At 47.5% G+C, this 27,556-nt stretch overlaps 4 protein-coding genes across 4 annotated transcripts; 2 read left to right on the top strand and 2 right to left on the bottom strand.

Moving 5' to 3' along the window:
* Positions 1–479: 479 nt before the first annotated feature.
* CCR75_005022 (uncharacterized protein) lies at positions 480–6,020 on the top strand (the record flags this gene model as incomplete). The annotated part of the gene is made up of 1 exon (XM_067963107.1): positions 480–6,020. One exon carries the CDS (start codon positions 480–482, stop codon positions 6,018–6,020), a length of 5,541 nt encoding a protein of 1,846 aa, XP_067819054.1.
* Positions 2,359–7,548, bottom strand: CCR75_005021 (uncharacterized protein; the record flags this gene model as incomplete). Its single annotated transcript, XM_067963106.1, has 4 exons — positions 2,359–6,625; positions 6,703–6,879; positions 6,955–7,388; positions 7,452–7,548. The coding sequence occupies 4 exons, from the start codon at positions 7,546–7,548 to the stop codon at positions 6,407–6,409; spliced, it is 927 nt and encodes a 308-aa protein (XP_067819057.1). The 3' UTR covers positions 2,359–6,406.
* Positions 7,549–19,333: 11,785 nt separating this feature from the next.
* CCR75_005020 (uncharacterized protein) lies at positions 19,334–24,874 on the top strand (the record flags this gene model as incomplete). Its single annotated transcript, XM_067963105.1, has 1 exon — positions 19,334–24,874. One exon carries the CDS (start codon positions 19,334–19,336, stop codon positions 24,872–24,874), a length of 5,541 nt encoding a protein of 1,846 aa, XP_067819056.1.
* CCR75_005019 (uncharacterized protein) lies at positions 21,213–26,402 on the bottom strand (the record flags this gene model as incomplete). The annotated part of the gene is made up of 4 exons (XM_067963104.1): positions 21,213–25,479; positions 25,557–25,733; positions 25,809–26,242; positions 26,306–26,402. 4 exons carry the CDS (start codon positions 26,400–26,402, stop codon positions 25,261–25,263), a joined length of 927 nt encoding a protein of 308 aa, XP_067818787.1. The 3' UTR covers positions 21,213–25,260.
* Between the last annotated feature and the right edge of the window lie 1,154 nt (positions 26,403–27,556).

Here is a 27,556-nt window from a genome sequence, read left to right as displayed (position 1 = left end):
TTAAACACCTATTTTTACCAATCAAAAATGTCATCTCTATAGATAACACTAATATGTGTTGCGAACATATCTTTCTAGATACCTCGCGTACCGAGTGACGCTAGCCGTCCTTACAGATAACGCTAGGCGTCATCCCTCTTAATGTGAATGCACCTATGTGCATCACATACGCAAGGGTTGTTACAAATGTGAACCACACCCGAGTGGTGAATTGACAAGCCCATTAAGTTCACAAAGTGTACATAACGGAGACTGTATATCATCAGGGCAACTTTAGCCCGCAGTGACCAATTTCGTAAATATAATTCATGTCACAGTTATTTATAATAACTTGCGAAAATAGCTGCCCAGTTCTTAAGCTTAATTATAGAGAAGTATTATTTATGCTCTTCTTTTTGATGATAATCGCAGTGTAACTACCTCTACGTTCTTATGTACTACCAGTAAAGGTTGTATCAATTGGATCTCATTTTGCTAGCATGGGTCAGCGGTTGAGCATCTCGCGGGGAGGCGACGTCTCTGCAGCAAACAATTCGCCGTCCTCTACCCCGCCATCTCCTCATACAGCTCCACAATCTTCGCCTTTTACAGAGGCTACAGATCTTTCGCCAAACCAGCGTCCCGCCATCGAGGATTTCATATTGAAGCAGAGCGAGAGCAACGAAACCGTGTTGCTGGTCGAGAGCATCGTCGACGAAGGGTCTTCTAGCAGCCAGAAGCACCAGAGCGATGGAAAACTGGCTGTTGATGATTTGCGCTTGTCTGAAACCGATTCGTTTCCATCCGCATTGCCCAATCCCAAGACGGACGACTCGCATCCGCTCACGAGACGCAGCTCAATGTTGCGGGCACCAGTGCCACCGAAGCTTTCGCGCTTCCGGATGTCCATGGACATGGAAAAATTCCCACCGCCGGCTTCTTCCTCGAGTTCGGACGCTCACTCGCTCGACTCGAGCTCGAGCTCTTCGGACAACGAGCTTTTAGGCAGTGGTGAAGAGCTGGTGAGTGACTGGCTCGACGAACCCGAAGATGCCATTTTGTCTCCGCAATCGCATCCAAAGCGAACTCGTCAAGCAAGCGCATGCTCCTCGGTGTCGTCGTTTACAGGAAATAGCGTGTCGTTTTCCGCCATGCATAGCAGCGGAGAGCGCAATAGCAATAGCAGCCAACATAGTATGACAGGCTGGGCCTCGTGGCTGAGCTCGCCCGACGATGTCGAAGAAGAGTACGACGCGGACGACGAACCCATCGCGTTGACGCAATTCTTACGGGACAATATGCCTGTCTATGAGGTCATGCGACAGGTGCAGCTATTTCGAAACTTGAGCCAAATGCAGCAGGAACAAGTCGTGCGTGCTCTTAAACCTGCCAAGTTCTCGGACGGTGATGTCATTGTGGCTCAAGGAACACGTGGGTCGCGATTCTATATGATTGCCAAGGGAGAAGCCGTCGTCACCAAGACAGTTGCCACGAGTAGCCACAGCATGACGGGTTCAACCCGATCTATAAAAGGACCGACTCAGGAACGAATGATTACGCATCTACGTGCTGGTCACTATTTCGGGGAACTGGCTTTGATTTACGATGACCCACGGACTGCCACTGTGCGTGCAGTGGGGGATGTTGAGCTGCTGTATTTGACGCAGGAGGATTTCCAGCACATTGGCCAAGTACATCTAAGCCTCATGCTGCAGCAAGTGCCATTACTGGCGCGATTAAACGCTCGAGACCAGGATATTGTGCTGAAATGCCTACGACCGGCAAATTTTAGTGATGGAGAATATATCGTGCACCAGGGCGACGAAGGAACGCGATTTTACATGATTACACGTGGTGAGGCAATTGTATTGGAGAAATCCAAGGGACCGGATAACAAGCCGTATGAAAAGGAACTGACGAGGCTATACGAGGGTCACGTTTTTGGTGAAATGTCGCTGATATATAGCGAACCGAGAACCGCGTCAGTGCGTGCTGCTGGTCCTGTCAAGTGTCTATATTTAAGCAAAGAGGATTTTGATAAGTGCCTTTTGTCAGATCACTTTCAGCGCTTTATTCAAGAGGCTTATGTGGAAAAAGCCACGCGTCGCGCAATGCGTCTTCGACTCCAGCAACGGGCTAACAGCGCTGCAAGTGTAGCGTATGCTCGTCAGGCGGTATCTGGGACTAATAGCTCTTCTGGCTCAATTGTGGCACCACCTGCAGCACCGTTACCGTCCCCTGTCAAGGCCACTGAAACAAAGAAGCTTGTGAAGCAGCGCTTGAAAAATGGCGAAGTAGTAGTCAACAAATACGTGATCAAGGGCGATCTCGGCCGAGGTACTTTTGGTCGTGTGAAGCTTTGCGAAAGCCAGGAGGATGGACGAATGTATGCCGTCAAAATCATGCATAAGACATTTGTCCAACGTATGGCTGGCAAGGAAGATCAGTTGTATGATGTTCTTCGCCGTGAGGTGGCAATCATGAAGAAGCTAAATCATCACAATGTCGTGAGACTTGTTGAGGTGATTGATGACCCGAACAGCCAGAAGATGTATCTTGTGCAAGAATACGTACAGCACAGTCTAATGGAAGAAGTAACTCAAGCTCGCCGATTAAATGAGCTAGTTGCTCGGAAGTACATGCGAGATCTTCTCTCTGGGCTTCAGTATCTTCACTTTCATAAGGTGATCCATCGTGATATTAAACCCGAGAACATTCTTGTGAGCTCAGATGGCGTGGCAAAGATTGCTGATTTTGGTACGGCACGTATGATTATGAATGAAACAGAAACAATTTCAGGAGCAAAGGGCACTCCTGCATTTATGGCGCCAGAGATGTTTGATATTGATGCCACATACCAAGGTCCAGCGGTGGATGTGTGGTCACTCGGAGCAACATTATATATGATGGTGATTGGACACCCTCCGTGGATGGCAGATAACGAGATTTTGCTAGCGGAACGAGTACAGCGAGTAGAGCTGCGCTTTCCAAAGGACGTTGAGCGTACGATGGAGCCGCATTTGAAAAACCTATTGCAGCGTATGCTTACGAAGGACCCTGCTTTACGGATTTCTGTTACAGAATGTTTTACTCACGAGTGGATTACGAAAGAAGGCAGCGACCCCCTAGGCTTGATCACACCAGAAAAGAATCTGACAGTATCGATGGATGAAAGTGAACGTGCAATTGAAAATATTCCCGAGCGTATCGACCAGCGGTTGTCGGAAAGACTAGCGCAAGCACATCTTTTAGTCAAGACGCGACAAGAGAGTGTGGGTCCTGGGTTCGTCCGTACAAGCAGTGGACGATACTTTACTGGCACTGCTGTGTCCGGAACGCTGGGCTCACGCATTCCTTCAACCGTGTCGACGACGTCATCTGTCGCTACTCTTGGCAGCGCGACGTCAATGAGCCCAGGTCGGACATCAAGCGACGAAGTCGCCCGTATTATTTGTGCCTGGCGCCACCACAGACGCGTGCAGCTCATGGATGGTCACAAGGAGCTCTCCGAGCGCTCACGCGAATTGTTAATTGAGCAAAAACGCATGGCATTTTCAGCAGATCGGGCCAAGGTGACGGAAATAATTTTGCCGGCCACGAAACCTACAGCTCGTAGTCGCTACCCAAGCACCTCGTCCACTGCGTCGCTTCAGCAAGTGAGAGAGCAATCGGTTTTATCGTCAGCATCTTCGGTCGCATCCATGGCAAACCATGGTGGTGACGCTTCTATGTTTGACTCACCCAGGTCGCGGTCGTTTCCAAATGGACGAAGCAATTCTGTGGACAGCTCGCTGCTGGTTAAAAAAAGCAGTTTCCAGAATCGAATGTTCAAAGATTCAGGAAACCTCGAAGGCTTCGGTCGCACGTCCTTTACGTCAGTCTCGCAATTGTCCGAGTTAGCCGCGATTCCGGTAGAAGATCCTTATGATCGACGCGGGAGTTTGTCATCGTCCAGCGAGTCAGGAAGCACTGACCAATTGAGCAGCAAATTATCAAATCTATCGGATGCAGACCTTATGAAGCGGTCGCTTTCGCGAAAAAAGGATTTTCTTATGGTGACTTCAGAAGTCTTTCGTGATGAAGGCGGTGACTATCAGACTCGGAAGATTCTTTTTCAGGCTCGCGATGATGACTTTTCAGTGGCCTCGCGTGTGCCTACGCACTCTAATTCAGGACGTGAGTTGTTTCCTCCAGGTCGTGCAGCATCAACCTCCTCGGCGTCCTCAACTCAAAAGCCGAGACGGTTGGGAAGTGGTAACAAGTTTGGTAGCTCCAGCAGATTAGACAGCGCGTGTAGTGGGAGTGCTGTAAGTGGCACTATGGGCAGTGCAATGGGCAGTGCGATGGGTAGTGCTGTCGGTAGTGCATTGGGTGGGAAAAAAAGGAGTCATCAATCTATACAAGGAAGTGGCAGCTCCGTCAGCAGCTCATCACGTTCCGTGGTCACAGATGATGGGCATTTGGAGGAATTTGACATGGATGGTATTGACTGCGTGCAGGTTACTGAAATTGATGATGAGGATGACGAGGACCTTTTTAATGTTGGTAATCGAAAGAACAGTGGAACTTCGTCGCGGCATTTTCACCACCATACTAGTGACAGTAGTCGCGCCAATAGCAGCCATGAACGCAGCCATACGTCGGGCATGTCCGACGCCGATAGTGACTCGGATGATTCAGATTATTCTGATGTCGAGTGTGATGTCGATGTCGACGCAACCTTTAGTGAGCTCATCACAGCCCCAAATCAATTAGATCTTATCAGTCAGGACGACGAAGAAGTTGCTCCTATTGTGACCCATAAGATGTCATATACGTCGGTAACGGATCTTCTATCTTCAAACAATAGTGGCAACAGTCTGACGCTTGGTACGCTGGCGTCGATGACGTCTGCTTCTTCAGCAACGTCTCTCGTTCCGTTGTTAGACATTGTGCAAGTCTATGTGAGTAGTAAAATTCGTGAGAATCTTACGTTGAGTATCCGGTCTGGTTATGCTGAAGCGAAAGGAGCGCGGTCGTACATGGAAGACCGAAGTGCTGGTCAGACTTGTTGCGATCTCAGTCGCTATCCAAGCACACTGGCGGATTTTTATGCGTCTGTGGCGTTTTTTGGCGTCTACGATGGTCACAACGGCACAGAGACAGCTGTTAAATTGCAAAAGGACTTACACCATCGCATCTTTGCAGAAGCAGCTGGATTGATCAAGTCTCCGGTATCGTGCATATCGTCAGTCTGTGAAGCAATTGACAATGAGATTTTAGAGAAACAGAATCGAAGCGTCTTGCCAAAACGTAAACGTACAATGGCCGCAGAAGAGTTGCGACGTCATCTTCAAAGCGACGACTCAGAAAATCGTCTTACGGAAGGAGAATGTTGCGAAATTGATGGCGAAATTGTGTGTGGAGAGGAGACGAAGGCGCTGCTCCAACCAATTTCATTTTCTGGAGCGGCCGGCGTGTTTGCTGTACTGGCAAAAGGGAAATCTCGACTACCAAACAACTTGAATCACACTACGACGGACGAAGCCACAGCCCGCGCAGACGCTGTGAGTGATGAAGCGGAGACTGACCAGCCAGTTCGACTGTACGTAGCCAATGTCGGTGACTGTCGTGCTGTACTGTGCACAGCAGAAGCCATTGCTGTCGACTTGACCACGGATCATAAAGCATCATTACCAGCTGAAAAAGCGCGAATTGAAGCTTCAGGTGGCTTCGTGCACAATGGGAGATTAGACGGGATTTTGCAGATCTCTCGAGGCTTTGGTGACCTTGCTCACAAGCAGGATGGTCATCTGGTGGTCACCCCCGACGTTGTGGAGCGCATTGTCGATCCATCCGATCAGTTTCTGCTTCTGGCAAGTGATGGCATCTTTGACGTTTTAACTTCGCAACAGGCTGTGAACTTTGTGCTGCGAAAGCTTCAGACTCATGGCGATGTCCAACTCGCAGCTCAGGAGCTCCTACTAAAGGCTCAGGCTTATTTTGCCCACGATAATGTCAGCGTGATTATCGTGGCGCTCAATCAGAAGGGTGAGGTGTGAAATGATATTGGATTTTGTGATTTGCAGACATACAGATGAGAAATGAACACTTGTGACTTAAGTAAATGTTTTTTATTAATGAGGGAAAAAGCTGACATTATCAGCTAACATGTGCGAATATTGCTTCATCAAAAGTCTGCCAGCATTTGCTGTCAGCCAGATCATTATGCGACGCCTAAGTTGTGGCAGCTCGCTTATGTGCATCACTTCTAGGCGCGTTGCTTTTGCGGTCAAATATGCTTTGCTTGAGCCACAACGCTAAACGTTTACGATTTACACATATCATTCTCTTGTTGCAGCCTCTTCAAGGTACAACTTCAAAATTGCGCGTGATCTACTTTTTTACAAATACTGCTTAAAGTGCCGGGGTGCATGTCTTTAAGCAACTATGAAGCGTCTATGTTAAACCACATATACAAGTCTTCTATTGGAGACGGCCCTTCTTCAAGAATACTTGCCGCATCAAAATTGATAGAGAGCTGCTTTATATTCGTTGGATTGCCTTGATTTGAAACAGCCTCGCTGGGAGATCTTTTATTAGAATCTTGCTTTGATTGGTTTTGCCGCCGCCGGATAGCTTTGCGACCTATTTGGCTCCGCTTCCGCTATGCCAAGGACCATAATATTTGGGTTAGTAAACTTCAATACTTGAACGTGAGGTATCACGTTCACGTCAATTTACCTGTGGCAACGCAATTTCTAAAGCGTGTGGCCAATCGTTGAGCTCCTGGTACTTTATCAACACATCAACAACTGTATTCACGTTCAAAATATGGTCCAGCCTTTCCGGCACGTATTCTTGAATAGGTAGACGGGCAGTTGCAATACCTGCATCAATCGCCGCATTTAGTGACACACCCTGCCCCATGACAAAGTCAAGGCATCGTAAGCAGCGGCAATTTAACACACCTTTACATTTTATTCGGGGTCGCACCTTTTTTCGAGACTTGTCTACGATACCACCTATGACATAAATTTTCGTACGATCCAGTGTAGAGAGCACATGAGGGGAGTCAGGGGATAGATAAACCAGGTCTTTTGGTGAAAAGTGGTCTGCAACGCTTTCGGCACCGCGTCGCCACTGGATATACCAATTTTCGGCGCCAAAGCGCGTAAGTGAGTGCTCCAGTTGCTCGCTCGGGTTGCAATACACAAATTGGAAAGGATCTGACATGCGCTTGATCGCCGCATAACAGTGTTTCAATTGATTGGCGAGGCTTCGAATTTCTTTCTCGTTCATGATGCTATCAAAGCTTAAATCGATACAAATTTGTTGACTGAAATTATTTGTTGTGGCTGCTCGCCGAAGCCGCTGTTGAATTTCTATCTTCGTATCTTTTTCTTCTTGAAGGAATTTTAGACGGTCCTCTATTACAACAAGTACCGTGTGCTAAATTCACAATCCCATCCACTTATAGAATATGAGAGAACCTTTGGTCATGGAACAGAGTAGATCAAATCGTTTCTTTTTCCAGTTTTCACGAGCAGAGGGCTTCTCCCGCGTTGACATATGTATGGTTGGCGTCATGGAGTAAATGCAAATGTCAACGATTTTTTATTTTACATGATTTTTACCTTCAGATTCAGCCAATCTGGCAGGTCTATTTTGCAATTTTTTAGGAATTCATTTGTTTGATGAAAGAACATGAGCAGATAATTTTCTCTAAATAGCATCCCTAAGTTACAAGTACTATATTGGGTTAAAAATTGACTTGACGCTGGACTTGCAGTGTAACGGGGCACTACGACTTGTACTGCTCAGTATAAGTCCACTTCGCATTGCTTCAGTTGCGTGTGGTGCCTTACGTTATTTCACGTACACCAGTACGTGCAGAGGAAGACTTCTCTATAAGGTAACTAGCTTAACGAGGGTAAAATGAAAACTGTATTTATATAATTAAGTGTCTCTTTTTCTATCTTTGTAAATGCTAACTTAATTATTATCTTACACTAAATATGTAATTGAATTATTACCTCTATCGTATCTGTAACTCTTTCTTTGATTACTCCTACAGCTGATTAGTCTGCGGAATAAATAGATATAATGGTCTATACCTATTTATGGATAAAAAATCTGAATATTACTATATAAAGTAATATCCTGTAAATATTATTTACCTTTTAGATAATGTATTAATTAACAACCTTTAAGTGTTAAATTCATGTAACGATACACCCCGTTACATCACCCCTCCCTTAAAATGACAACCACTCTGACTGTCATTGGATGGAGTGGTCGCTATGTGACCACTTAATTTAAAATGATGTTGATTGGTCAAAACCATCATTTTAAATTACAAATTCATGCGGGGTGTTGATAGTGCTGCGCCTTCGGCTGCGGTACGTGCAGCCGCGGGTGATGCACTGTTATCTCTTGCGGCAGACGGAACGTCTGCCGTAGTATCTTTCACTTGCGAAACACTAGATATTGCGGGTGCACGTGGTGTTTCACCTGAGCTGTCGTCAGCTCATCGTAGTTTCGAGGATATTCGGAACCGGCATGAGAAACTTCAGGTTCAACATGAGAATCTGGTTCGCGATCACAAGAATCTTTTGGGGATTCTTGAAAAGGGTGGTCAAAACCGTCCTCGGAAGAAGCCGCGTACTGATGGTACGGGCGGAGCCGACCAACGTAAAACGTAGGATGTGTTCGCATCCTAGGTGGCAATTCTATTGTGTACGCATTGCCTCTGCGATGCAGTACATGGAAAGGCATAATGAACTTGGGTAGTAGTCTACTGCTACCCACATTAGTGATTAATCGCTTAGGTAAGTTTACCGTAGAGAGTAGCACTGGATCATTAACTTTAAATGAATGAACATTTGCTCTTCCATGTTTGTCTGCATTCCGTTTCTATCGGTTTACTGCGTTAGCAATGGAATCCTGAACAAAGCGGATTATTGATTCTCGAGTTAGCATAAATTCTTCTGCTAACTCATTTGTTTGTCTTTTTCAGTACGCTTTGTGCGTTCTGCCATGAGATCATTCTCATCTTCGGTGTCGATCTCTTCGACATCGACACCACTCGCGTGATGAGCATGAGCCAGAATTGGATTTGCTCGTGCGAGTCCAGCCCCCCCTTAAACTAGAGGATCCCTCTAATTGGGTGGGTATGCGAGGATGGCGTAAGCCATTCACAAAAAACGGTGTATGCGTTGTAGGCGCATGCACCGAATTATTGATGGCGAATTCGACCATCGGTAAAAACTCGCTCCAATTCGGATACGATTGGACGTAACCTCGAAGTATCTCTTCGAGGACGCGATTTACGCGTTCTGTTTGACCATCCGTTTCNGCAGAACTCATGCGTCTCGCACGCTGGTTCTTGCCATCGCCCTTTGGGAAGGGAGTCCTCTTGCTGGGCATTTTTGCCCCAGCAGGGACCCTGGCATAGCAGCGAGCCATCATATGGCCGCGCTTGCCGCATTTAAAACAGACCACGTCTGCATTGCCCAACTCCATAGGAGTGGCATCTGTCCTCTCGGCCGACGGCTTATACCAAGCTGTCGCCGAGGCACTGTTGTAGGATTGCTCCTCAACTAAGGCAATTTGGATTGCCTCTTCCATCGTCGACGGCACCTTTCTGAAAAGGGCCTGTCGCGATGGGCCATGCCGTAGTCCGTTCATAAACGTGGGCACCTTAATGTGCTCCGGAATCGGACCTACGGTTATGGATGCGGACAGCGAGCGCATCTCTTGCACATACTCTTGCAGAGATCGCTTCGCCTGTCGCGCCCCAAAGAAGCGCGCCTGAAGCAACACTTCGTTGTTCGGCGGCTGGTACATGGCGCGAATCTTATCCTTAAAGATCGCCCATGAGGGGAACGCTTTTCTGTCCGCCATAAGCGCCGAGTAAGCCCACTCTGAGGCCTTACCGCGCAGATGCGACATAGCGTACGACACCATCCGGCTGTCGTCCTCGATGAGCTGGGCGACACCACATTGCTCCACGGCTAAAAGCCAGTGGACAATCGTGTGCGCCGCAGTTCCATCGAACTTGGGCGGGTCCATCCGAATGGGCCTCGGCTGATGCGGCCGGGCAGAGAGCATCTCAACAGTCCTGTTGAGAGCCTCGCTCCGAGCCTGCTCATGCCTCAGCTCATCCTGAGTCTGAGTGACGGACTCCGCCGCAGCATGGCTCTGTGCCTCCGACGCGACTCTTCGCTTTCCGAGCACGAATGCCTCAAATGCTCCAACTGAGCAAGATGTTGCTCAGGAGGACTGCCCAGAAGCCTGGCCAGGGCTTGTTCACCAAGTCCCTGCGCCATATGCACTGTCACCTCCCGGTAATGTTCCGAGAGGTGGGGGAAGTGAGCCCAATCGATGTTGAGGCTCATCCTCACGTACACACGCAGAGATGTGGGTCGTGGGAAGGATTTCAAGTGCTACCAAGCGTAGGCGGGCACGTCGTAATGCGGCCACGCTCTACTTAGACACACACGCTAGCACAGCGAGGAAGCAGTTAAACCAGCTTCTCTTGCCTGCAGTGAGACAGTTGTGGTGGGCGCCTTAGCGACCTCACCCAACGCACTAAGTACTGTAGTAAAGTATCGTCATGGGAGCGGAAATCCGGCTCCTCGTGCACACTTGCTAAGTAGAAAGTAGTATTCAGACTGATTTATATTTTGTCGCATTAAATTTAAACACCTATTTTTACCAATCAAAAATGTCATCTCTATAGATAACACTAATATGTATTGCGAACATATCTTTCTAGATACCTCGCGTACCGAGTGACGCTAGCCGTCCTTACAGATAACGCTAGGCGTCATCCCTCTTAATGTGAATGCACCTATGTGCATCACATACAAAAGGGTTGGTCACAAATGTGAACCAAATTCGAGTGGCGGGTCTAATTACTTAATTAAGTAATTGGCCCTCCCTTTAAGTACACTAAGTGTACAACATCAGGGCAACTTTAGCCCGATACAATAAGCGCCTACACTTCATCCGTTGTTTACTAAGATATTTAATGTCTCAGTTTCCTCTTTCGCACTTATTTCCAAAGGTGCCTGCAAACCGTTGACCTCAGATTTCTAGGAACTTAATCCCGCTGACCCCTTCATGGGGAGGTTTCTCGCTTTCCTCATAGAGAGGTCCTAAGATCTCGACCTCCGTTTCTTGTCGTCAGAGGACGATAAGCTTCAGAGTGGAGGAAGCCTGTTTAAGAATGAAATTCTCCTGTTCCGCTATAAAGGTCGCTTAGTGGAGCGACTCTATCTCGAGCCGGAACAGTGAGTCTGAACAGTTCGTCTGCAAGACCGTAATAATACAGTTAGCTGTATTTATTCATCAATTACATGACTCACGATACAACTGACAAGGTATCGTGTATGCTGGGCATAAGCGTGAAGGTCACGTTTGCCTTGCTTTTAATTCAGGAGCTCGGCTCGAGCCCTGAATTCGGCACGTGGCGGCTCAAATATTTGCCTAAGACGGATCTTAAAGACCTCATTCGATCCAAAAATTAATGGGTTTGTGAAGTTGAGACCCAAGGCCCAAAATTTGGTACGTCTGGCTAAGTTGGACATGTCAAATTTCCCTTTTGTCGCAACGTCATCGATGTGGCGAGCTTTTATGGTATTGTCTAGTTCGACGAACCGTCTCAAAAGGGAGTCGACTGCCTTAAACTTAAGGATATCTATTTTTAAACTTTCGGGTCGACGCGGAAGCGTCGGCCCGCTAGCACCATGCAAATGCTGCTGTCTCAACAGTTCCATTCAAGTTATCTCAAATGAGTGAACCTTTCACGCGTTGCGTAATCACCTTCTTGAGGGACTTGGAAGCTCTCTTCCTCTTCACTCAACATTTCCATGTTGGATGAAACGTGCGGAGGCCGTTGAACGGACTACGAAGTTCTACCAGGTCTAACGGAGCACCCTTTACTAGTACAAATAACAGTTTAAACTTATTACTGCGAAGGTGAGGCGCCTCAACTACTTCACGTACGTGTAGAGGAAGGTTATCAGTAGCTACAAAGTCTTAGCTACTAAAGGAGAATATTAAGACTTAAGATTAGGGAAAATAACAAAACAGTTTTAATATATTAATTCCGACGCAACGATCTTCTATTTACTACTAGCTTTAATTTACGCCTACTTGCGCACCACACAATCGTGTCTTTTGCGATTGGCTGGGTGAATAAAACTTAAATCAACCAATCAATAGAACTAATGTATAATTGCGTCAATATTTTCAAATTTGGTAATTTTGGAACTATTAAGTCAAAGTTGATAAAATTTAATTATGTTGTACTTCGTTACTTAGTTCTTTTGATCGGGAATGATAATATTAATTATTCCTCATATAGAATAATAATATATATGTAACGGGACACCTCGTTACACCGCGTTTGTCACATCCACACGACAGCGAAGCAGAAGCCAAAATCATTGAGAACTTAACAGTATGAGAATTCACAAATCTTTTCGTATTTTCAGAAATTTATCAGTGATCTACTGACCTTTGTCGTGACTTTATATGTTTTTGATAAGGTGCGACTATTGCTACAGACGGTTTTGACTATTGTCACAGACGTTTTGTCGATTGTCTTAGACAAATCACCTCTGATTGGCTAAATCGTCTTGTTACCCCTAAATATTGAAACAATAATGCCCTACCCATTTCATTGCTATTCCTCCCTGCAATTTCAATGAGTCGAGCAATAAAAACAGCTTTTATGCACATCATGAATTTAAATTACACTAAAGAATCTGCTGTCAATGCTCAGAACAAAATCCCTGCAGCCACCAACTGGACTTATTAAGTTATTTATAATACTCGCGAAGCCATGAAAAAGGCATCGAATGAAATTGTGTCATTGGCGTCAAGAGGTCGCTTCTGCTGATCGACGTCGGCAGGCGTGAAGAAGTGTGTACACGACGGTTTAAATGACTTCACCCAAGATCAGCTCGAGGGGCTGCGGATGCAAAACATGCAACGCGGGAAAGCGTGCGCTGCATCTGTTTCAAATCCGCCGTCTAAGCCGCAAAAAAGCGTCTGCCGTAGTGAATGCGACTATATATACGAGCAAAAACAGTTTCAGTAACACGAAAATTATTAATTGTATGTTACGTAGAACCTATAGCCTCGCTCCTGAAGTCAGATGAAGACGTATAGTCTCATAGAGTCTCTTAATTCCATAGAACTAATGGGTTTAATAACTCAGGGAGTCGTGCCAGCTATTAGCTTAATGAATCTTAGTTCAAGGGATTCGGGGGTTCGTAGAACCAAGTGAGAACTAGTGCCGAGGAGTATATACCTTAATAAGGCGTCTATCTCTTACAGATCACTGCGCAAGCCTTAGGAAGGCACTTAACGCTTTAAGATCAAAAAGGGAACTGCACTTTATTTAATAATTTAATCTAAAACCTTACCCTAGCGCCGCCAGATTTATATCTGACGGCGACCACGTTTGTTACCCATACTAAATGGGTTTAAGTAATTCATTATTATAGACAGGATAAAAGGGTATTTTATTGATAAAGTTAATGTACGACAACAACGGTTCTCCAGCCGATGTGTGCCCCATTACACCCTCCTCCATCAGACTGTTGACACCAAGTGACACTATTCGCTTCATTTTCTCTTTGAAATTAGAACGCAAACAGCTAACCGTTTTGTTGTGCTTTGTATTCTTTTGTCGCATGACAATGAAGTGTGAGTCGCATACTCTTAGCACCTTCCTCGACGATGAGTGAATGGTGGACTATAAAAGTCACACTCCATCAGAGGATGAGAAAAGAGAGCGTCGCTCTTACACGCCTTCTCCTCCGGAAGAACGTTGGCGGGCCCCGGATCCGTTCCCAGAACGTGGTGCCGGTGATATTTTGACTGCATTGAGCAGGACACAGGACCCTGAGCCAACAATATTTCGAATCCGTTCGATGAAGAGCAAAAGCAGGCAATCCTTATAGAGAAACTAGCTCGTCTTCGAACTGCAAAGATAGCAAAAGCTGAAGCTCACAGTAAATACAGATTCACTCCACTTAGTGTGAAATAGCATCTGAAAGAGATCGCGGCACAGCTTGGCCATCTGGATCTCTAGTCTCACAGCGAGGACGCCGGAGGAGCTCGCTGCTCGCGACACTCTTTGTGAGCGATACCTTACGCCAAAGGTAATGACGCGGAGTCGGTATCTGACGCGTTTGCATGGTCAGGCCCGTGGGCCTTCGGTGACCTCAATGAGGGAATTTCCGATCGTTTTTTCCAAACGAATCACAAAGCAAAAACGAAATTTTATTTAAGAGCTGAGTCCATCGGGCCTACCGCCTCCGCACCTATTCCCACTTGTAGTGGTGAAAAGCGTCGTTTGACGCGAGTTGACCCTGAGCTTGGCCCTCAAAAACTTCAACGGCGTACGGGCAATCTTGCCGAAGAGGTACCTCAAACTCCCAATAGTTTTCAGAAGAGGGGTACCTTAGCCACTTCACCAGATACTGGTATTGGCCCTCACAACAACGTCGTTTTAAAAGTTTCTCCACGTGAAACTGAAGGTCCCGCGCCTCAAGCAGCGCGAGAGGGGGCCGAATTCTCGACGAAGGCATTTGATGCTCTAAAGCACGAGATGCAACTTCTTCGTGAGGTCCTTGCTCGGGTTGGGATCTTCTTTGAGGCGGTTTATAACCGTCTTTCGCTGCTGGAGCGTCAGCAACCTCGTTTAGAGGGCCGCCAGCTGGACATCCTGGTGAGGATGCAGCAATCTGTGGCACGACCGCCTGTCTCGGCGCAAGCGCCTTTAAGCCCACGTGAAAAGGGTCTCGATATGGCTTAAGCAAGCCAACGCAAAACACTGGGTGTGTACGCAGCTTGCTAGGAGGATTTAATATGTAAGTTAGGCCTATCTTGGCCACGACCGTAAATGGTCTAGTAAAGCGCGGGCGCAATTTGGTCCTGAAGACCGCGAAAACAAAGTAAGTAGGTACGCTTTAAGCGTTACATGAAACTCGGTCTCCGACGATATCGGAATTATTACAGCTTCTGCCTTTGGCATCTGCTTGTTCGTTTTGTTTGTTTTTGGCTATCAACCATCGTATTCCTCACGTGTCTTAAGAACCTAAATCGCGTCGCGAGAAACTCGCTTACTTGTTTCCGAACGGTAAGAAATGACACCGTTTTATATTAACGGACTGCGCCATTCTCGGACGCCAGTCTCGTTTGTGCGCAGCCCGAGTCTTAGTGGGGGAGGGCCCTTCACTATGCTCGGTGCGAAAGAGGGACATAGTTTCGTCAATATGACGATGACCCATAAGGGTATCATCTCAACGACGGATACTTGCCCTAGTGACCCTGCCAGTTTAGCAGTGGTCAATAAAACTACGTCTCATGACCGACCTCTAGGCGGTATCATAGGCGAGTTTGATGCTAAAAGCATGAGCGAGGCTCAACGCTTTGTGGATGAGCGATTAGCCATCCCACGTAAAGTCCGTGACGCAATGGCAAGCGCACAGGACAAGCAAAAATAATATACAGACCGAATGGTCGCAAAAATAATGAAGGCTTCAGAGTGGTTGAAAAAGTGCTATGAATTACTGCTACCCTACCTAAAAATGCAATTTTGTACTACCTAAAGGTACTACGAAGTTGTTGCCGCTTTTCGTTGGGCCCTTTACGGTGGCAGAAGAAGTTGGAGGCCTAAATTATAGGCTCACCCTTCCCCCGTACATGAAGACGCACCCTATATTTTACGTGGGTCGTCTGGAACGGTAGTGCCGATGGTGACGCCGACTGTGAGCCGTTCGATTGAGGGGACGGAGAAGGCGAAAAACACGGTAGTGCCGATGGTGACGCCGACTGTGAGTCGTTCGGGTGAGGGGGACGGAGAAGGCGAAAAACTATCAGCCGACCGACTCCTCCCACCACGAACAGGACTCGGAGAGCGAGGGACATCACGCGAGTAACGCGGATTTCTCAGCATTATGTTCTCTAGAAGGTCCAAGCGAGTCTTCAGGCGTTCATAACCCTGACGAGCCTTCACTCGGACATCATGAAGATTCGAGGTGAGTCGTGAGACTTGACCCTCGAGATCTGCAAAACGTCGTTCAGCAGCGCTTAACGCCTGCGACTGAACGGACGGAGGTAAGGCAGCCGCGAGTAGGTGGGCGAGATAGCCACTCCTATCGGGTGCCACCTGCACTGACGGATGCAGGTGGGAATCAACGCTTCCGTGTTGGAAGGTTGCTTGTTCACCGCTCCGTGAGGCAAGAGTATCAGATCCTCGTCCAATGGAAAGGTTACCCGAAGAGTTTCGACTCGTAGGAACCGATCATAACCTCAAGGCATCCCAGCCTTGAGCAGCAAACCGTTTATTTTTGACCGTTTCTAGGACCCTCTCGCCATTGTGGACGAAGAGCAGCAGTCCACCAAGTTTTCTTCTGGAACTGGTGTGACTATTTTTGGATCTTTCAATCCTTTATTTGCAAGGAACAGATCCCACGACATCTCCGGGAGATTTACTATATCCTCGACAGATTTAAAGACTTGCCGGAGATCTTCATCTGAGGATGCCTCCGCAATTTTGTCTTTGACGGCCTCGAACACCTCGTTCGAAGGCCCGTCCTCTTTACCAGGATTTGATTCAAAGGTCACTCGTTTAGACGTGCCTTTGATCATCCTAATCTGTCGGGTACTTGTTCTTCGAGTCACCACAACTGTTGACTGAGTAGCGGGTGCCGTTGCTCTTCTGGCTAACGCACCTCTTCCAACCGCACCAGACTCTAGGCACTGTGCCGGTTCATGCGACGCTTGACATCCTGTCAGCTCGCCGACTACTGCCACAGACTCTCGGCTCGTGCAGGACTATGGGACACATGACTGCTTGTCATTGCCTTTTTCACTAATATAGTCTCCACGAGCTGGGTAGGAATTGGTGACGTTTGACATCCCGTCAACGCTCCCTCAAATGTGTTCGACATGACATCAGTTGCATACGCCTCTCGCAGGAGCACAACCTTTTTGGTGTCCTGCGTAGAGATCGCAACTGTGTGTGTACGCCAGTTTATGCATGGTTGGTGTTTTGCCAGCCACCGCATGCCTAGGATGAGGTCACACGGACTCTCCATACCCAGCAATGTGAGCTTCTCATTACAAAAGAAGTCATTTAAGCTAAAGGCGAGTTCTACCTGAACTCCCTCAGACTTAACGAGCGCGCCGTTCGCTAAACGAACGGTCGCCTCTTCTCGCTTGCCATCCTGGCAAAGCGACTCAAACATCGCCGGTCTCTTTTTTAGAGCCGCGAGTGTTGCAAAATTTTGTTATGCACCCGAATCCACTACGAGGATCATCACCTGGTCATAGCCTCTTACTTGAGCGCTATAGACCAGCAGGGTTGAGGTCCGAAATTTCGAGACCTCAGGGACTTGGCTACCCATTTGTTCCACAATTCTGAACTTAGGGGTAGCTTCTGATTCCGCGTCAGTAGGGCATCCCGCCCCTACTGCGCTCCTGCATCTCCCGACCCCTCAGTGGTCGATGCAGAGCTCATGCGTCTCGCACGCTGGTTCTTGCCATTGCCCTTTGGAAAGGGAGTCCTCTTGCTGGGCATCTTTGCCGCAGCAGGGACCCTGGCATAGCAGCGAGCCATCTTATGGCCGCGCTTGTCGCATTTATTGCTGGCAACATCTGCATCGCCCAACTGCATGGGAGTGGCATCCTACCTCTCGGCTGACGGCTTATACCAACCTATCAACGCGGCACTGTTGTAGTATAGCTCCTCAACTAAGGCAATTTGGATTGCCTGTTCCTTCGTCGATTTTTTTGTTTTGTAAAGGGCCTGTCGTGTTGGGCCATGCCTTAGTCCGTTCATAAACGTGGGAACCATAATGTGCTCTGGAGTCGGACCTACGGTATTGGACGCCGACAGCGAGCGCATCTCCTGCAGATACTCTTGCAGAAATCGCTTCGCCTGTCGCGCTCCAAAGAAGCGCGCCTGAAGCAACACTTCTGTGTTCGGCGGCTGGTACATGGCGCAAATCTTGGTCTTAAAGATCGTTCATGTAGGGAACGCCTTTTCTAACGCCTTTTCTAACGTCGGCCACACAACCGCCGAGTATGCCCACTCTGAGGCCTTATCGCGCAGTTGCAACATGGCGTACGACACCATCCGGCTGTCGTCCTCGATGAGCTGCGCGACACCGCATTGCTTCACGGCTAGCAGCCAGTGGACAATCGTATGCGCTGCAGTTCCATCGAACTTGGGCGGGTCCATCCGAATAGGCCTTGGCTGATGCGGCCGGGCAGAGAGCATCTCAACAGTCCTGTTGAGAGCCTCGCTCCGAGCCTGCTCATGCCTCAGCTCATCCTGAGTCTGAGTGACGGACTCCGCCGCAGCATGGCTCTGTGCCTCCGACGCGACTCTTCGCTTTCCGAGCACGAATGCCTCAAATGCTCCAACTGAGCAAGATGTTGCTCAGGAGGACTGCCCAGAAGCCTGGCCAGGGCTTGTTCACCAAGTCCCTGCGCCATATGCACTGTCACCTCCCGGTAATGTTCCGAGAGGTGGGGGAAGTGAGCCCAATCGATGTTGAGGCTCATCCTCACGTACACACGCAGAGATGTGGGTCGTGGGAAGGATTTCAAGTGCTACCAAGCGTAGGCGGGCACGTCGTAATGCGGCCACGCTCTACTTAGACACACACGCTAGCACAGCGAGGAAGCAGTTAAACCAGCTTCTCTTGCCTGCAGTGAGACAGTTGTGGTGGGCGCCTTAGCGACCTCACCCAACGCACTAAGTACTGTAGTAAAGTATCGTCATGGGAGCGGAAATCCGGCTCCTCGTGCACACTTGCTAAGTAGAAAGTAGTATTCAGACTGATTTATATTTTGTCGCATTAAATTTAAACACCTATTTTTACCAATCAAAAATGTCATCTCTATAGATAACACTAATATGTGTTGCGAACATATCTTTCTAGATACCTCGCGTACCGAGTGACGCTAGCCGTCCTTACAGATAACGCTAGGCGTCATCCCTCTTAATGTGAATGCACCTATGTGCATCACATACGCAAGGGTTGTTACAAATGTGAACCACACCCGAGTGGTGAATTGACAAGCCCATTAAGTTCACAAAGTGTACATAACGGAGACTGTATATCATCAGGGCAACTTTAGCCCGCAGTGACCAATTTCGTAAATATAATTCATGTCACAGTTATTTATAATAACTTGCGAAAATAGCTGCCCAGTTCTTAAGCTTAATTATAGAGAAGTATTATTTATGCTCTTCTTTTTGATGATAATCGCAGTGTAACTACCTCTACGTTCTTATGTACTACCAGTAAAGGTTGTATCAATTGGATCTCATTTTGCTAGCATGGGTCAGCGGTTGAGCATCTCGCGGGGAGGCGACGTCTCTGCAGCAAACAATTCGCCGTCCTCTACCCCGCCATCTCCTCATACAGCTCCACAATCTTCGCCTTTTACAGAGGCTACAGATCTTTCGCCAAACCAGCGTCCCGCCATCGAGGATTTCATATTGAAGCAGAGCGAGAGCAACGAAACCGTGTTGCTGGTCGAGAGCATCGTCGACGAAGGGTCTTCTAGCAGCCAGAAGCACCAGAGCGATGGAAAACTGGCTGTTGATGATTTGCGCTTGTCTGAAACCGATTCGTTTCCATCCGCATTGCCCAATCCCAAGACGGACGACTCGCATCCGCTCACGAGACGCAGCTCAATGTTGCGGGCACCAGTGCCACCGAAGCTTTCGCGCTTCCGGATGTCCATGGACATGGAAAAATTCCCACCGCCGGCTTCTTCCTCGAGTTCGGACGCTCACTCGCTCGACTCGAGCTCGAGCTCTTCGGACAACGAGCTTTTAGGCAGTGGTGAAGAGCTGGTGAGTGACTGGCTCGACGAACCCGAAGATGCCATTTTGTCTCCGCAATCGCATCCAAAGCGAACTCGTCAAGCAAGCGCATGCTCCTCGGTGTCGTCGTTTACAGGAAATAGCGTGTCGTTTTCCGCCATGCATAGCAGCGGAGAGCGCAATAGCAATAGCAGCCAACATAGTATGACAGGCTGGGCCTCGTGGCTGAGCTCGCCCGACGATGTCGAAGAAGAGTACGACGCGGACGACGAACCCATCGCGTTGACGCAATTCTTACGGGACAATATGCCTGTCTATGAGGTCATGCGACAGGTGCAGCTATTTCGAAACTTGAGCCAAATGCAGCAGGAACAAGTCGTGCGTGCTCTTAAACCTGCCAAGTTCTCGGACGGTGATGTCATTGTGGCTCAAGGAACACGTGGGTCGCGATTCTATATGATTGCCAAGGGAGAAGCCGTCGTCACCAAGACAGTTGCCACGAGTAGCCACAGCATGACGGGTTCAACCCGATCTATAAAAGGACCGACTCAGGAACGAATGATTACGCATCTACGTGCTGGTCACTATTTCGGGGAACTGGCTTTGATTTACGATGACCCACGGACTGCCACTGTGCGTGCAGTGGGGGATGTTGAGCTGCTGTATTTGACGCAGGAGGATTTCCAGCACATTGGCCAAGTACATCTAAGCCTCATGCTGCAGCAAGTGCCATTACTGGCGCGATTAAACGCTCGAGACCAGGATATTGTGCTGAAATGCCTACGACCGGCAAATTTTAGTGATGGAGAATATATCGTGCACCAGGGCGACGAAGGAACGCGATTTTACATGATTACACGTGGTGAGGCAATTGTATTGGAGAAATCCAAGGGACCGGATAACAAGCCGTATGAAAAGGAACTGACGAGGCTATACGAGGGTCACGTTTTTGGTGAAATGTCGCTGATATATAGCGAACCGAGAACCGCGTCAGTGCGTGCTGCTGGTCCTGTCAAGTGTCTATATTTAAGCAAAGAGGATTTTGATAAGTGCCTTTTGTCAGATCACTTTCAGCGCTTTATTCAAGAGGCTTATGTGGAAAAAGCCACGCGTCGCGCAATGCGTCTTCGACTCCAGCAACGGGCTAACAGCGCTGCAAGTGTAGCGTATGCTCGTCAGGCGGTATCTGGGACTAATAGCTCTTCTGGCTCAATTGTGGCACCACCTGCAGCACCGTTACCGTCCCCTGTCAAGGCCACTGAAACAAAGAAGCTTGTGAAGCAGCGCTTGAAAAATGGCGAAGTAGTAGTCAACAAATACGTGATCAAGGGCGATCTCGGCCGAGGTACTTTTGGTCGTGTGAAGCTTTGCGAAAGCCAGGAGGATGGACGAATGTATGCCGTCAAAATCATGCATAAGACATTTGTCCAACGTATGGCTGGCAAGGAAGATCAGTTGTATGATGTTCTTCGCCGTGAGGTGGCAATCATGAAGAAGCTAAATCATCACAATGTCGTGAGACTTGTTGAGGTGATTGATGACCCGAACAGCCAGAAGATGTATCTTGTGCAAGAATACGTACAGCACAGTCTAATGGAAGAAGTAACTCAAGCTCGCCGATTAAATGAGCTAGTTGCTCGGAAGTACATGCGAGATCTTCTCTCTGGGCTTCAGTATCTTCACTTTCATAAGGTGATCCATCGTGATATTAAACCCGAGAACATTCTTGTGAGCTCAGATGGCGTGGCAAAGATTGCTGATTTTGGTACGGCACGTATGATTATGAATGAAACAGAAACAATTTCAGGAGCAAAGGGCACTCCTGCATTTATGGCGCCAGAAATGTTTGATATTGATGCCACATACCAAGGTCCAGCGGTGGATGTGTGGTCACTCGGAGCAACATTATATATGATGGTGATTGGACACCCTCCGTGGATGGCAGATAACGAGATTTTGCTAGCGGAACGAGTACAGCGAGTAGAGCTGCGCTTTCCAAAGGACGTTGAGCGTACGATGGAGCCGCATTTGAAAAACCTATTGCAGCGTATGCTTACGAAGGACCCTGCTTTACGGATTTCTGTTACAGAATGTTTTACTCACGAGTGGATTACGAAAGAAGGCAGCGACCCCCTAGGCTTGATCACACCAGAAAAGAATCTGACAGTATCGATGGATGAAAGTGAACGTGCAATTGAAAATATTCCCGAGCGTATCGACCAGCGGTTGTCGGAAAGACTAGCGCAAGCACATCTTTTAGTCAAGACGCGACAAGAGAGTGTGGGTCCTGGGTTCGTCCGTACAAGCAGTGGACGATACTTTACTGGCACTGCTGTGTCCGGAACGCTGGGCTCACGCATTCCTTCAACCGTGTCGACGACGTCATCTGTCGCTACTCTTGGCAGCGCGACGTCAATGAGCCCAGGTCGGACATCAAGCGACGAAGTCGCCCGTATTATTTGTGCCTGGCGCCACCACAGACGCGTGCAGCTCATGGATGGTCACAAGGAGCTCTCCGAGCGCTCACGCGAATTGTTAATTGAGCAAAAACGCATGGCATTTTCAGCAGATCGGGCCAAGGTGACGGAAATAATTTTGCCGGCCACGAAACCTACAGCTCGTAGTCGCTACCCAAGCACCTCGTCCACTGCGTCGCTTCAGCAAGTGAGAGAGCAATCGGTTTTATCGTCAGCATCTTCGGTCGCATCCATGGCAAACCATGGTGGTGACGCTTCTATGTTTGACTCACCCAGGTCGCGGTCGTTTCCAAATGGACGAAGCAATTCTGTGGACAGCTCGCTGCTGGTTAAAAAAAGCAGTTTCCAGAATCGAATGTTCAAAGATTCAGGAAACCTCGAAGGCTTCGGTCGCACGTCCTTTACGTCAGTCTCGCAATTGTCCGAGTTAGCCGCGATTCCGGTAGAAGATCCTTATGATCGACGCGGGAGTTTGTCATCGTCCAGCGAGTCAGGAAGCACTGACCAATTGAGCAGCAAATTATCAAATCTATCGGATGCAGACCTTATGAAGCGGTCGCTTTCGCGAAAAAAGGATTTTCTTATGGTGACTTCAGAAGTCTTTCGTGATGAAGGCGGTGACTATCAGACTCGGAAGATTCTTTTTCAGGCTCGCGATGATGACTTTTCAGTGGCCTCGCGTGTGCCTACGCACTCTAATTCAGGACGTGAGTTGTTTCCTCCAGGTCGTGCAGCATCAACCTCCTCGGCGTCCTCAACTCAAAAGCCGAGACGGTTGGGAAGTGGTAACAAGTTTGGTAGCTCCAGCAGATTAGACAGCGCGTGTAGTGGGAGTGCTGTAAGTGGCACTATGGGCAGTGCAATGGGCAGTGCGATGGGTAGTGCTGTCGGTAGTGCATTGGGTGGGAAAAAAAGGAGTCATCAATCTATACAAGGAAGTGGCAGCTCCGTCAGCAGCTCATCACGTTCCGTGGTCACAGATGATGGGCATTTGGAGGAATTTGACATGGATGGTATTGACTGCGTGCAGGTTACTGAAATTGATGATGAGGATGACGAGGACCTTTTTAATGTTGGTAATCGAAAGAACAGTGGAACTTCGTCGCGGCATTTTCACCACCATACTAGTGACAGTAGTCGCGCCAATAGCAGCCATGAACGCAGCCATACGTCGGGCATGTCCGACGCCGATAGTGACTCGGATGATTCAGATTATTCTGATGTCGAGTGTGATGTCGATGTCGACGCAACCTTTAGTGAGCTCATCACAGCCCCAAATCAATTAGATCTTATCAGTCAGGACGACGAAGAAGTTGCTCCTATTGTGACCCATAAGATGTCATATACGTCGGTAACGGATCTTCTATCTTCAAACAATAGTGGCAACAGTCTGACGCTTGGTACGCTGGCGTCGATGACGTCTGCTTCTTCAGCAACGTCTCTCGTTCCGTTGTTAGACATTGTGCAAGTCTATGTGAGTAGTAAAATTCGTGAGAATCTTACGTTGAGTATCCGGTCTGGTTATGCTGAAGCGAAAGGAGCGCGGTCGTACATGGAAGACCGAAGTGCTGGTCAGACTTGTTGCGATCTCAGTCGCTATCCAAGCACACTGGCGGATTTTTATGCGTCTGTGGCGTTTTTTGGCGTCTACGATGGTCACAACGGCACAGAGACAGCTGTTAAATTGCAAAAGGACTTACACCATCGCATCTTTGCAGAAGCAGCTGGATTGATCAAGTCTCCGGTATCGTGCATATCGTCAGTCTGTGAAGCAATTGACAATGAGATTTTAGAGAAACAGAATCGAAGCGTCTTGCCAAAACGTAAACGTACAATGGCCGCAGAAGAGTTGCGACGTCATCTTCAAAGCGACGACTCAGAAAATCGTCTTACGGAAGGAGAATGTTGCGAAATTGATGGCGAAATTGTGTGTGGAGAGGAGACGAAGGCGCTGCTCCAACCAATTTCATTTTCTGGAGCGGCCGGCGTGTTTGCTGTACTGGCAAAAGGGAAATCTCGACTACCAAACAACTTGAATCACACTACGACGGACGAAGCCACAGCCCGCGCAGACGCTGTGAGTGATGAAGCGGAGACTGACCAGCCAGTTCGACTGTACGTAGCCAATGTCGGTGACTGTCGTGCTGTACTGTGCACAGCAGAAGCCATTGCTGTCGACTTGACCACGGATCATAAAGCATCATTACCAGCTGAAAAAGCGCGAATTGAAGCTTCAGGTGGCTTCGTGCACAATGGGAGATTAGACGGGATTTTGCAGATCTCTCGAGGCTTTGGTGACCTTGCTCACAAGCAGGATGGTCATCTGGTGGTCACCCCCGACGTTGTGGAGCGCATTGTCGATCCATCCGATCAGTTTCTGCTTCTGGCAAGTGATGGCATCTTTGACGTTTTAACTTCGCAACAGGCTGTGAACTTTGTGCTGCGAAAGCTTCAGACTCATGGCGATGTCCAACTCGCAGCTCAGGAGCTCCTACTAAAGGCTCAGGCTTATTTTGCCCACGATAATGTCAGCGTGATTATCGTGGCGCTCAATCAGAAGGGTGAGGTGTGAAATGATATTGGATTTTGTGATTTGCAGACATACAGATGAGAAATGAACACTTGTGACTTAAGTAAATGTTTTTTATTAATGAGGGAAAAAGCTGACATTATCAGCTAACATGTGCGAATATTGCTTCATCAAAAGTCTGCCAGCATTTGCTGTCAGCCAGATCATTATGCGACGCCTAAGTTGTGGCAGCTCGCTTATGTGCATCACTTCTAGGCGCGTTGCTTTTGCGGTCAAATATGCTTTGCTTGAGCCACAACGCTAAACGTTTACGATTTACACATATCATTCTCTTGTTGCAGCCTCTTCAAGGTACAACTTCAAAATTGCGCGTGATCTACTTTTTTACAAATACTGCTTAAAGTGCCGGGGTGCATGTCTTTAAGCAACTATGAAGCGTCTATGTTAAACCACATATACAAGTCTTCTATTGGAGACGGCCCTTCTTCAAGAATACTTGCCGCATCAAAATTGATAGAGAGCTGCTTTATATTCGTTGGATTGCCTTGATTTGAAACAGCCTCGCTGGGAGATCTTTTATTAGAATCTTGCTTTGATTGGTTTTGCCGCCGCCGGATAGCTTTGCGACCTATTTGGCTCCGCTTCCGCTATGCCAAGGACCATAATATTTGGGTTAGTAAACTTCAATACTTGAACGTGAGGTATCACGTTCACGTCAATTTACCTGTGGCAACGCAATTTCTAAAGCGTGTGGCCAATCGTTGAGCTCCTGGTACTTTATCAACACATCAACAACTGTATTCACGTTCAAAATATGGTCCAGCCTTTCCGGCACGTATTCTTGAATAGGTAGACGGGCAGTTGCAATACCTGCATCAATCGCCGCATTTAGTGACACACCCTGCCCCATGACAAAGTCAAGGCATCGTAAGCAGCGGCAATTTAACACACCTTTACATTTTATTCGGGGTCGCACCTTTTTTCGAGACTTGTCTACGATACCACCTATGACATAAATTTTCGTACGATCCAGTGTAGAGAGCACATGAGGGGAGTCAGGGGATAGATAAACCAGGTCTTTTGGTGAAAAGTGGTCTGCAACGCTTTCGGCACCGCGTCGCCACTGGATATACCAATTTTCGGCGCCAAAGCGCGTAAGTGAGTGCTCCAGTTGCTCGCTCGGGTTGCAATACACAAATTGGAAAGGATCTGACATGCGCTTGATCGCCGCATAACAGTGTTTCAATTGATTGGCGAGGCTTCGAATTTCTTTCTCGTTCATGATGCTATCAAAGCTTAAATCGATACAAATTTGTTGACTGAAATTATTTGTTGTGGCTGCTCGCCGAAGCCGCTGTTGAATTTCTATCTTCGTATCTTTTTCTTCTTGAAGGAATTTTAGACGGTCCTCTATTACAACAAGTACCGTGTGCTAAATTCACAATCCCATCCACTTATAGAATATGAGAGAACCTTTGGTCATGGAACAGAGTAGATCAAATCGTTTCTTTTTCCAGTTTTCACGAGCAGAGGGCTTCTCCCGCGTTGACATATGTATGGTTGGCGTCATGGAGTAAATGCAAATGTCAACGATTTTTTATTTTACATGATTTTTACCTTCAGATTCAGCCAATCTGGCAGGTCTATTTTGCAATTTTTTAGGAATTCATTTGTTTGATGAAAGAACATGAGCAGATAATTTTCTCTAAATAGCATCCCTAAGTTACAAGTACTATATTGGGTTAAAAATTGACTTGACGCTGGACTTGCAGTGTAACGGGGCACTACGACTTGTACTGCTCAGTATAAGTCCACTTCGCATTGCTTCAGTTGCGTGTGGTGCCTTACGTTATTTCACGTACACCAGTACGTGCAGAGGAAGACTTCTCTATAAGGTAACTAGCTTAACGAGGGTAAAATGAAAACTGTATTTATATAATTAAGTGTCTCTTTTTCTATCTTTGTAAATGCTAACTTAATTATTATCTTACACTAAATATGTAATTGAATTATTACCTCTATCGTATCTGTAACTCTTTCTTTGATTACTCCTACAGCTGATTAGTCTGCGGAATAAATAGATATAATGGTCTATACCTATTTATGGATAAAAAATCTGAATATTACTATATAAAGTAATATCCTGTAAATATTATTTACCTTTTAGATAATGTATTAATTAACAACCTTTAAGTGTTAAATTCATGTAACGATACACCCCGTTACATCACCCCTCCCTTAAAATGACAACCACTCTGACTGTCATTGGATGGAGTGGTCGCTATGTGACCACTTAATTTAAAATGATGTTGATTGGTCAAAACCATCATTTTAAATTACAAATTCATGCGGGGTGTTGATAGTGCTGCGCCTTCGGCTGCGGTACGTGCAGCCGCGGGTGATGCACTGTTATCTCTTGCGGCAGACGGAACGTCTGCCGTAGTATCTTTCACTTGCGAAACACTAGATATTGCGGGTGCACGTGGTGTTTCACCTGAGCTGTCGTCAGCTCATCGTAGTTTCGAGGATATTCGGAACCGGCATGAGAAACTTCAGGTTCAACATGAGAATCTGGTTCGCGATCACAAGAATCTTTTGGGGATTCTTGAAAAGGGTGGTCAAATCCGTCCTCGGAAGAAGCCGCGTACTGATGGTACGGGCGGAGCCGACCAACGTAAAACGTAGGATGCGTTCGCATCCTACGTGGCAATTCTATTGTGTACG

This window comes from Bremia lactucae, linkage group LG10 (assembly GCF_004359215.1).
Source record: "Bremia lactucae strain SF5 linkage group LG10, whole genome shotgun sequence".
Lineage (NCBI taxonomy): Eukaryota > Oomycota > Peronosporomycetes > Peronosporales > Peronosporaceae > Bremia > Bremia lactucae.
Note: the sequence above shows the minus strand (reverse complement) of the source record. Positions and strands in the feature narration are given on the sequence as shown.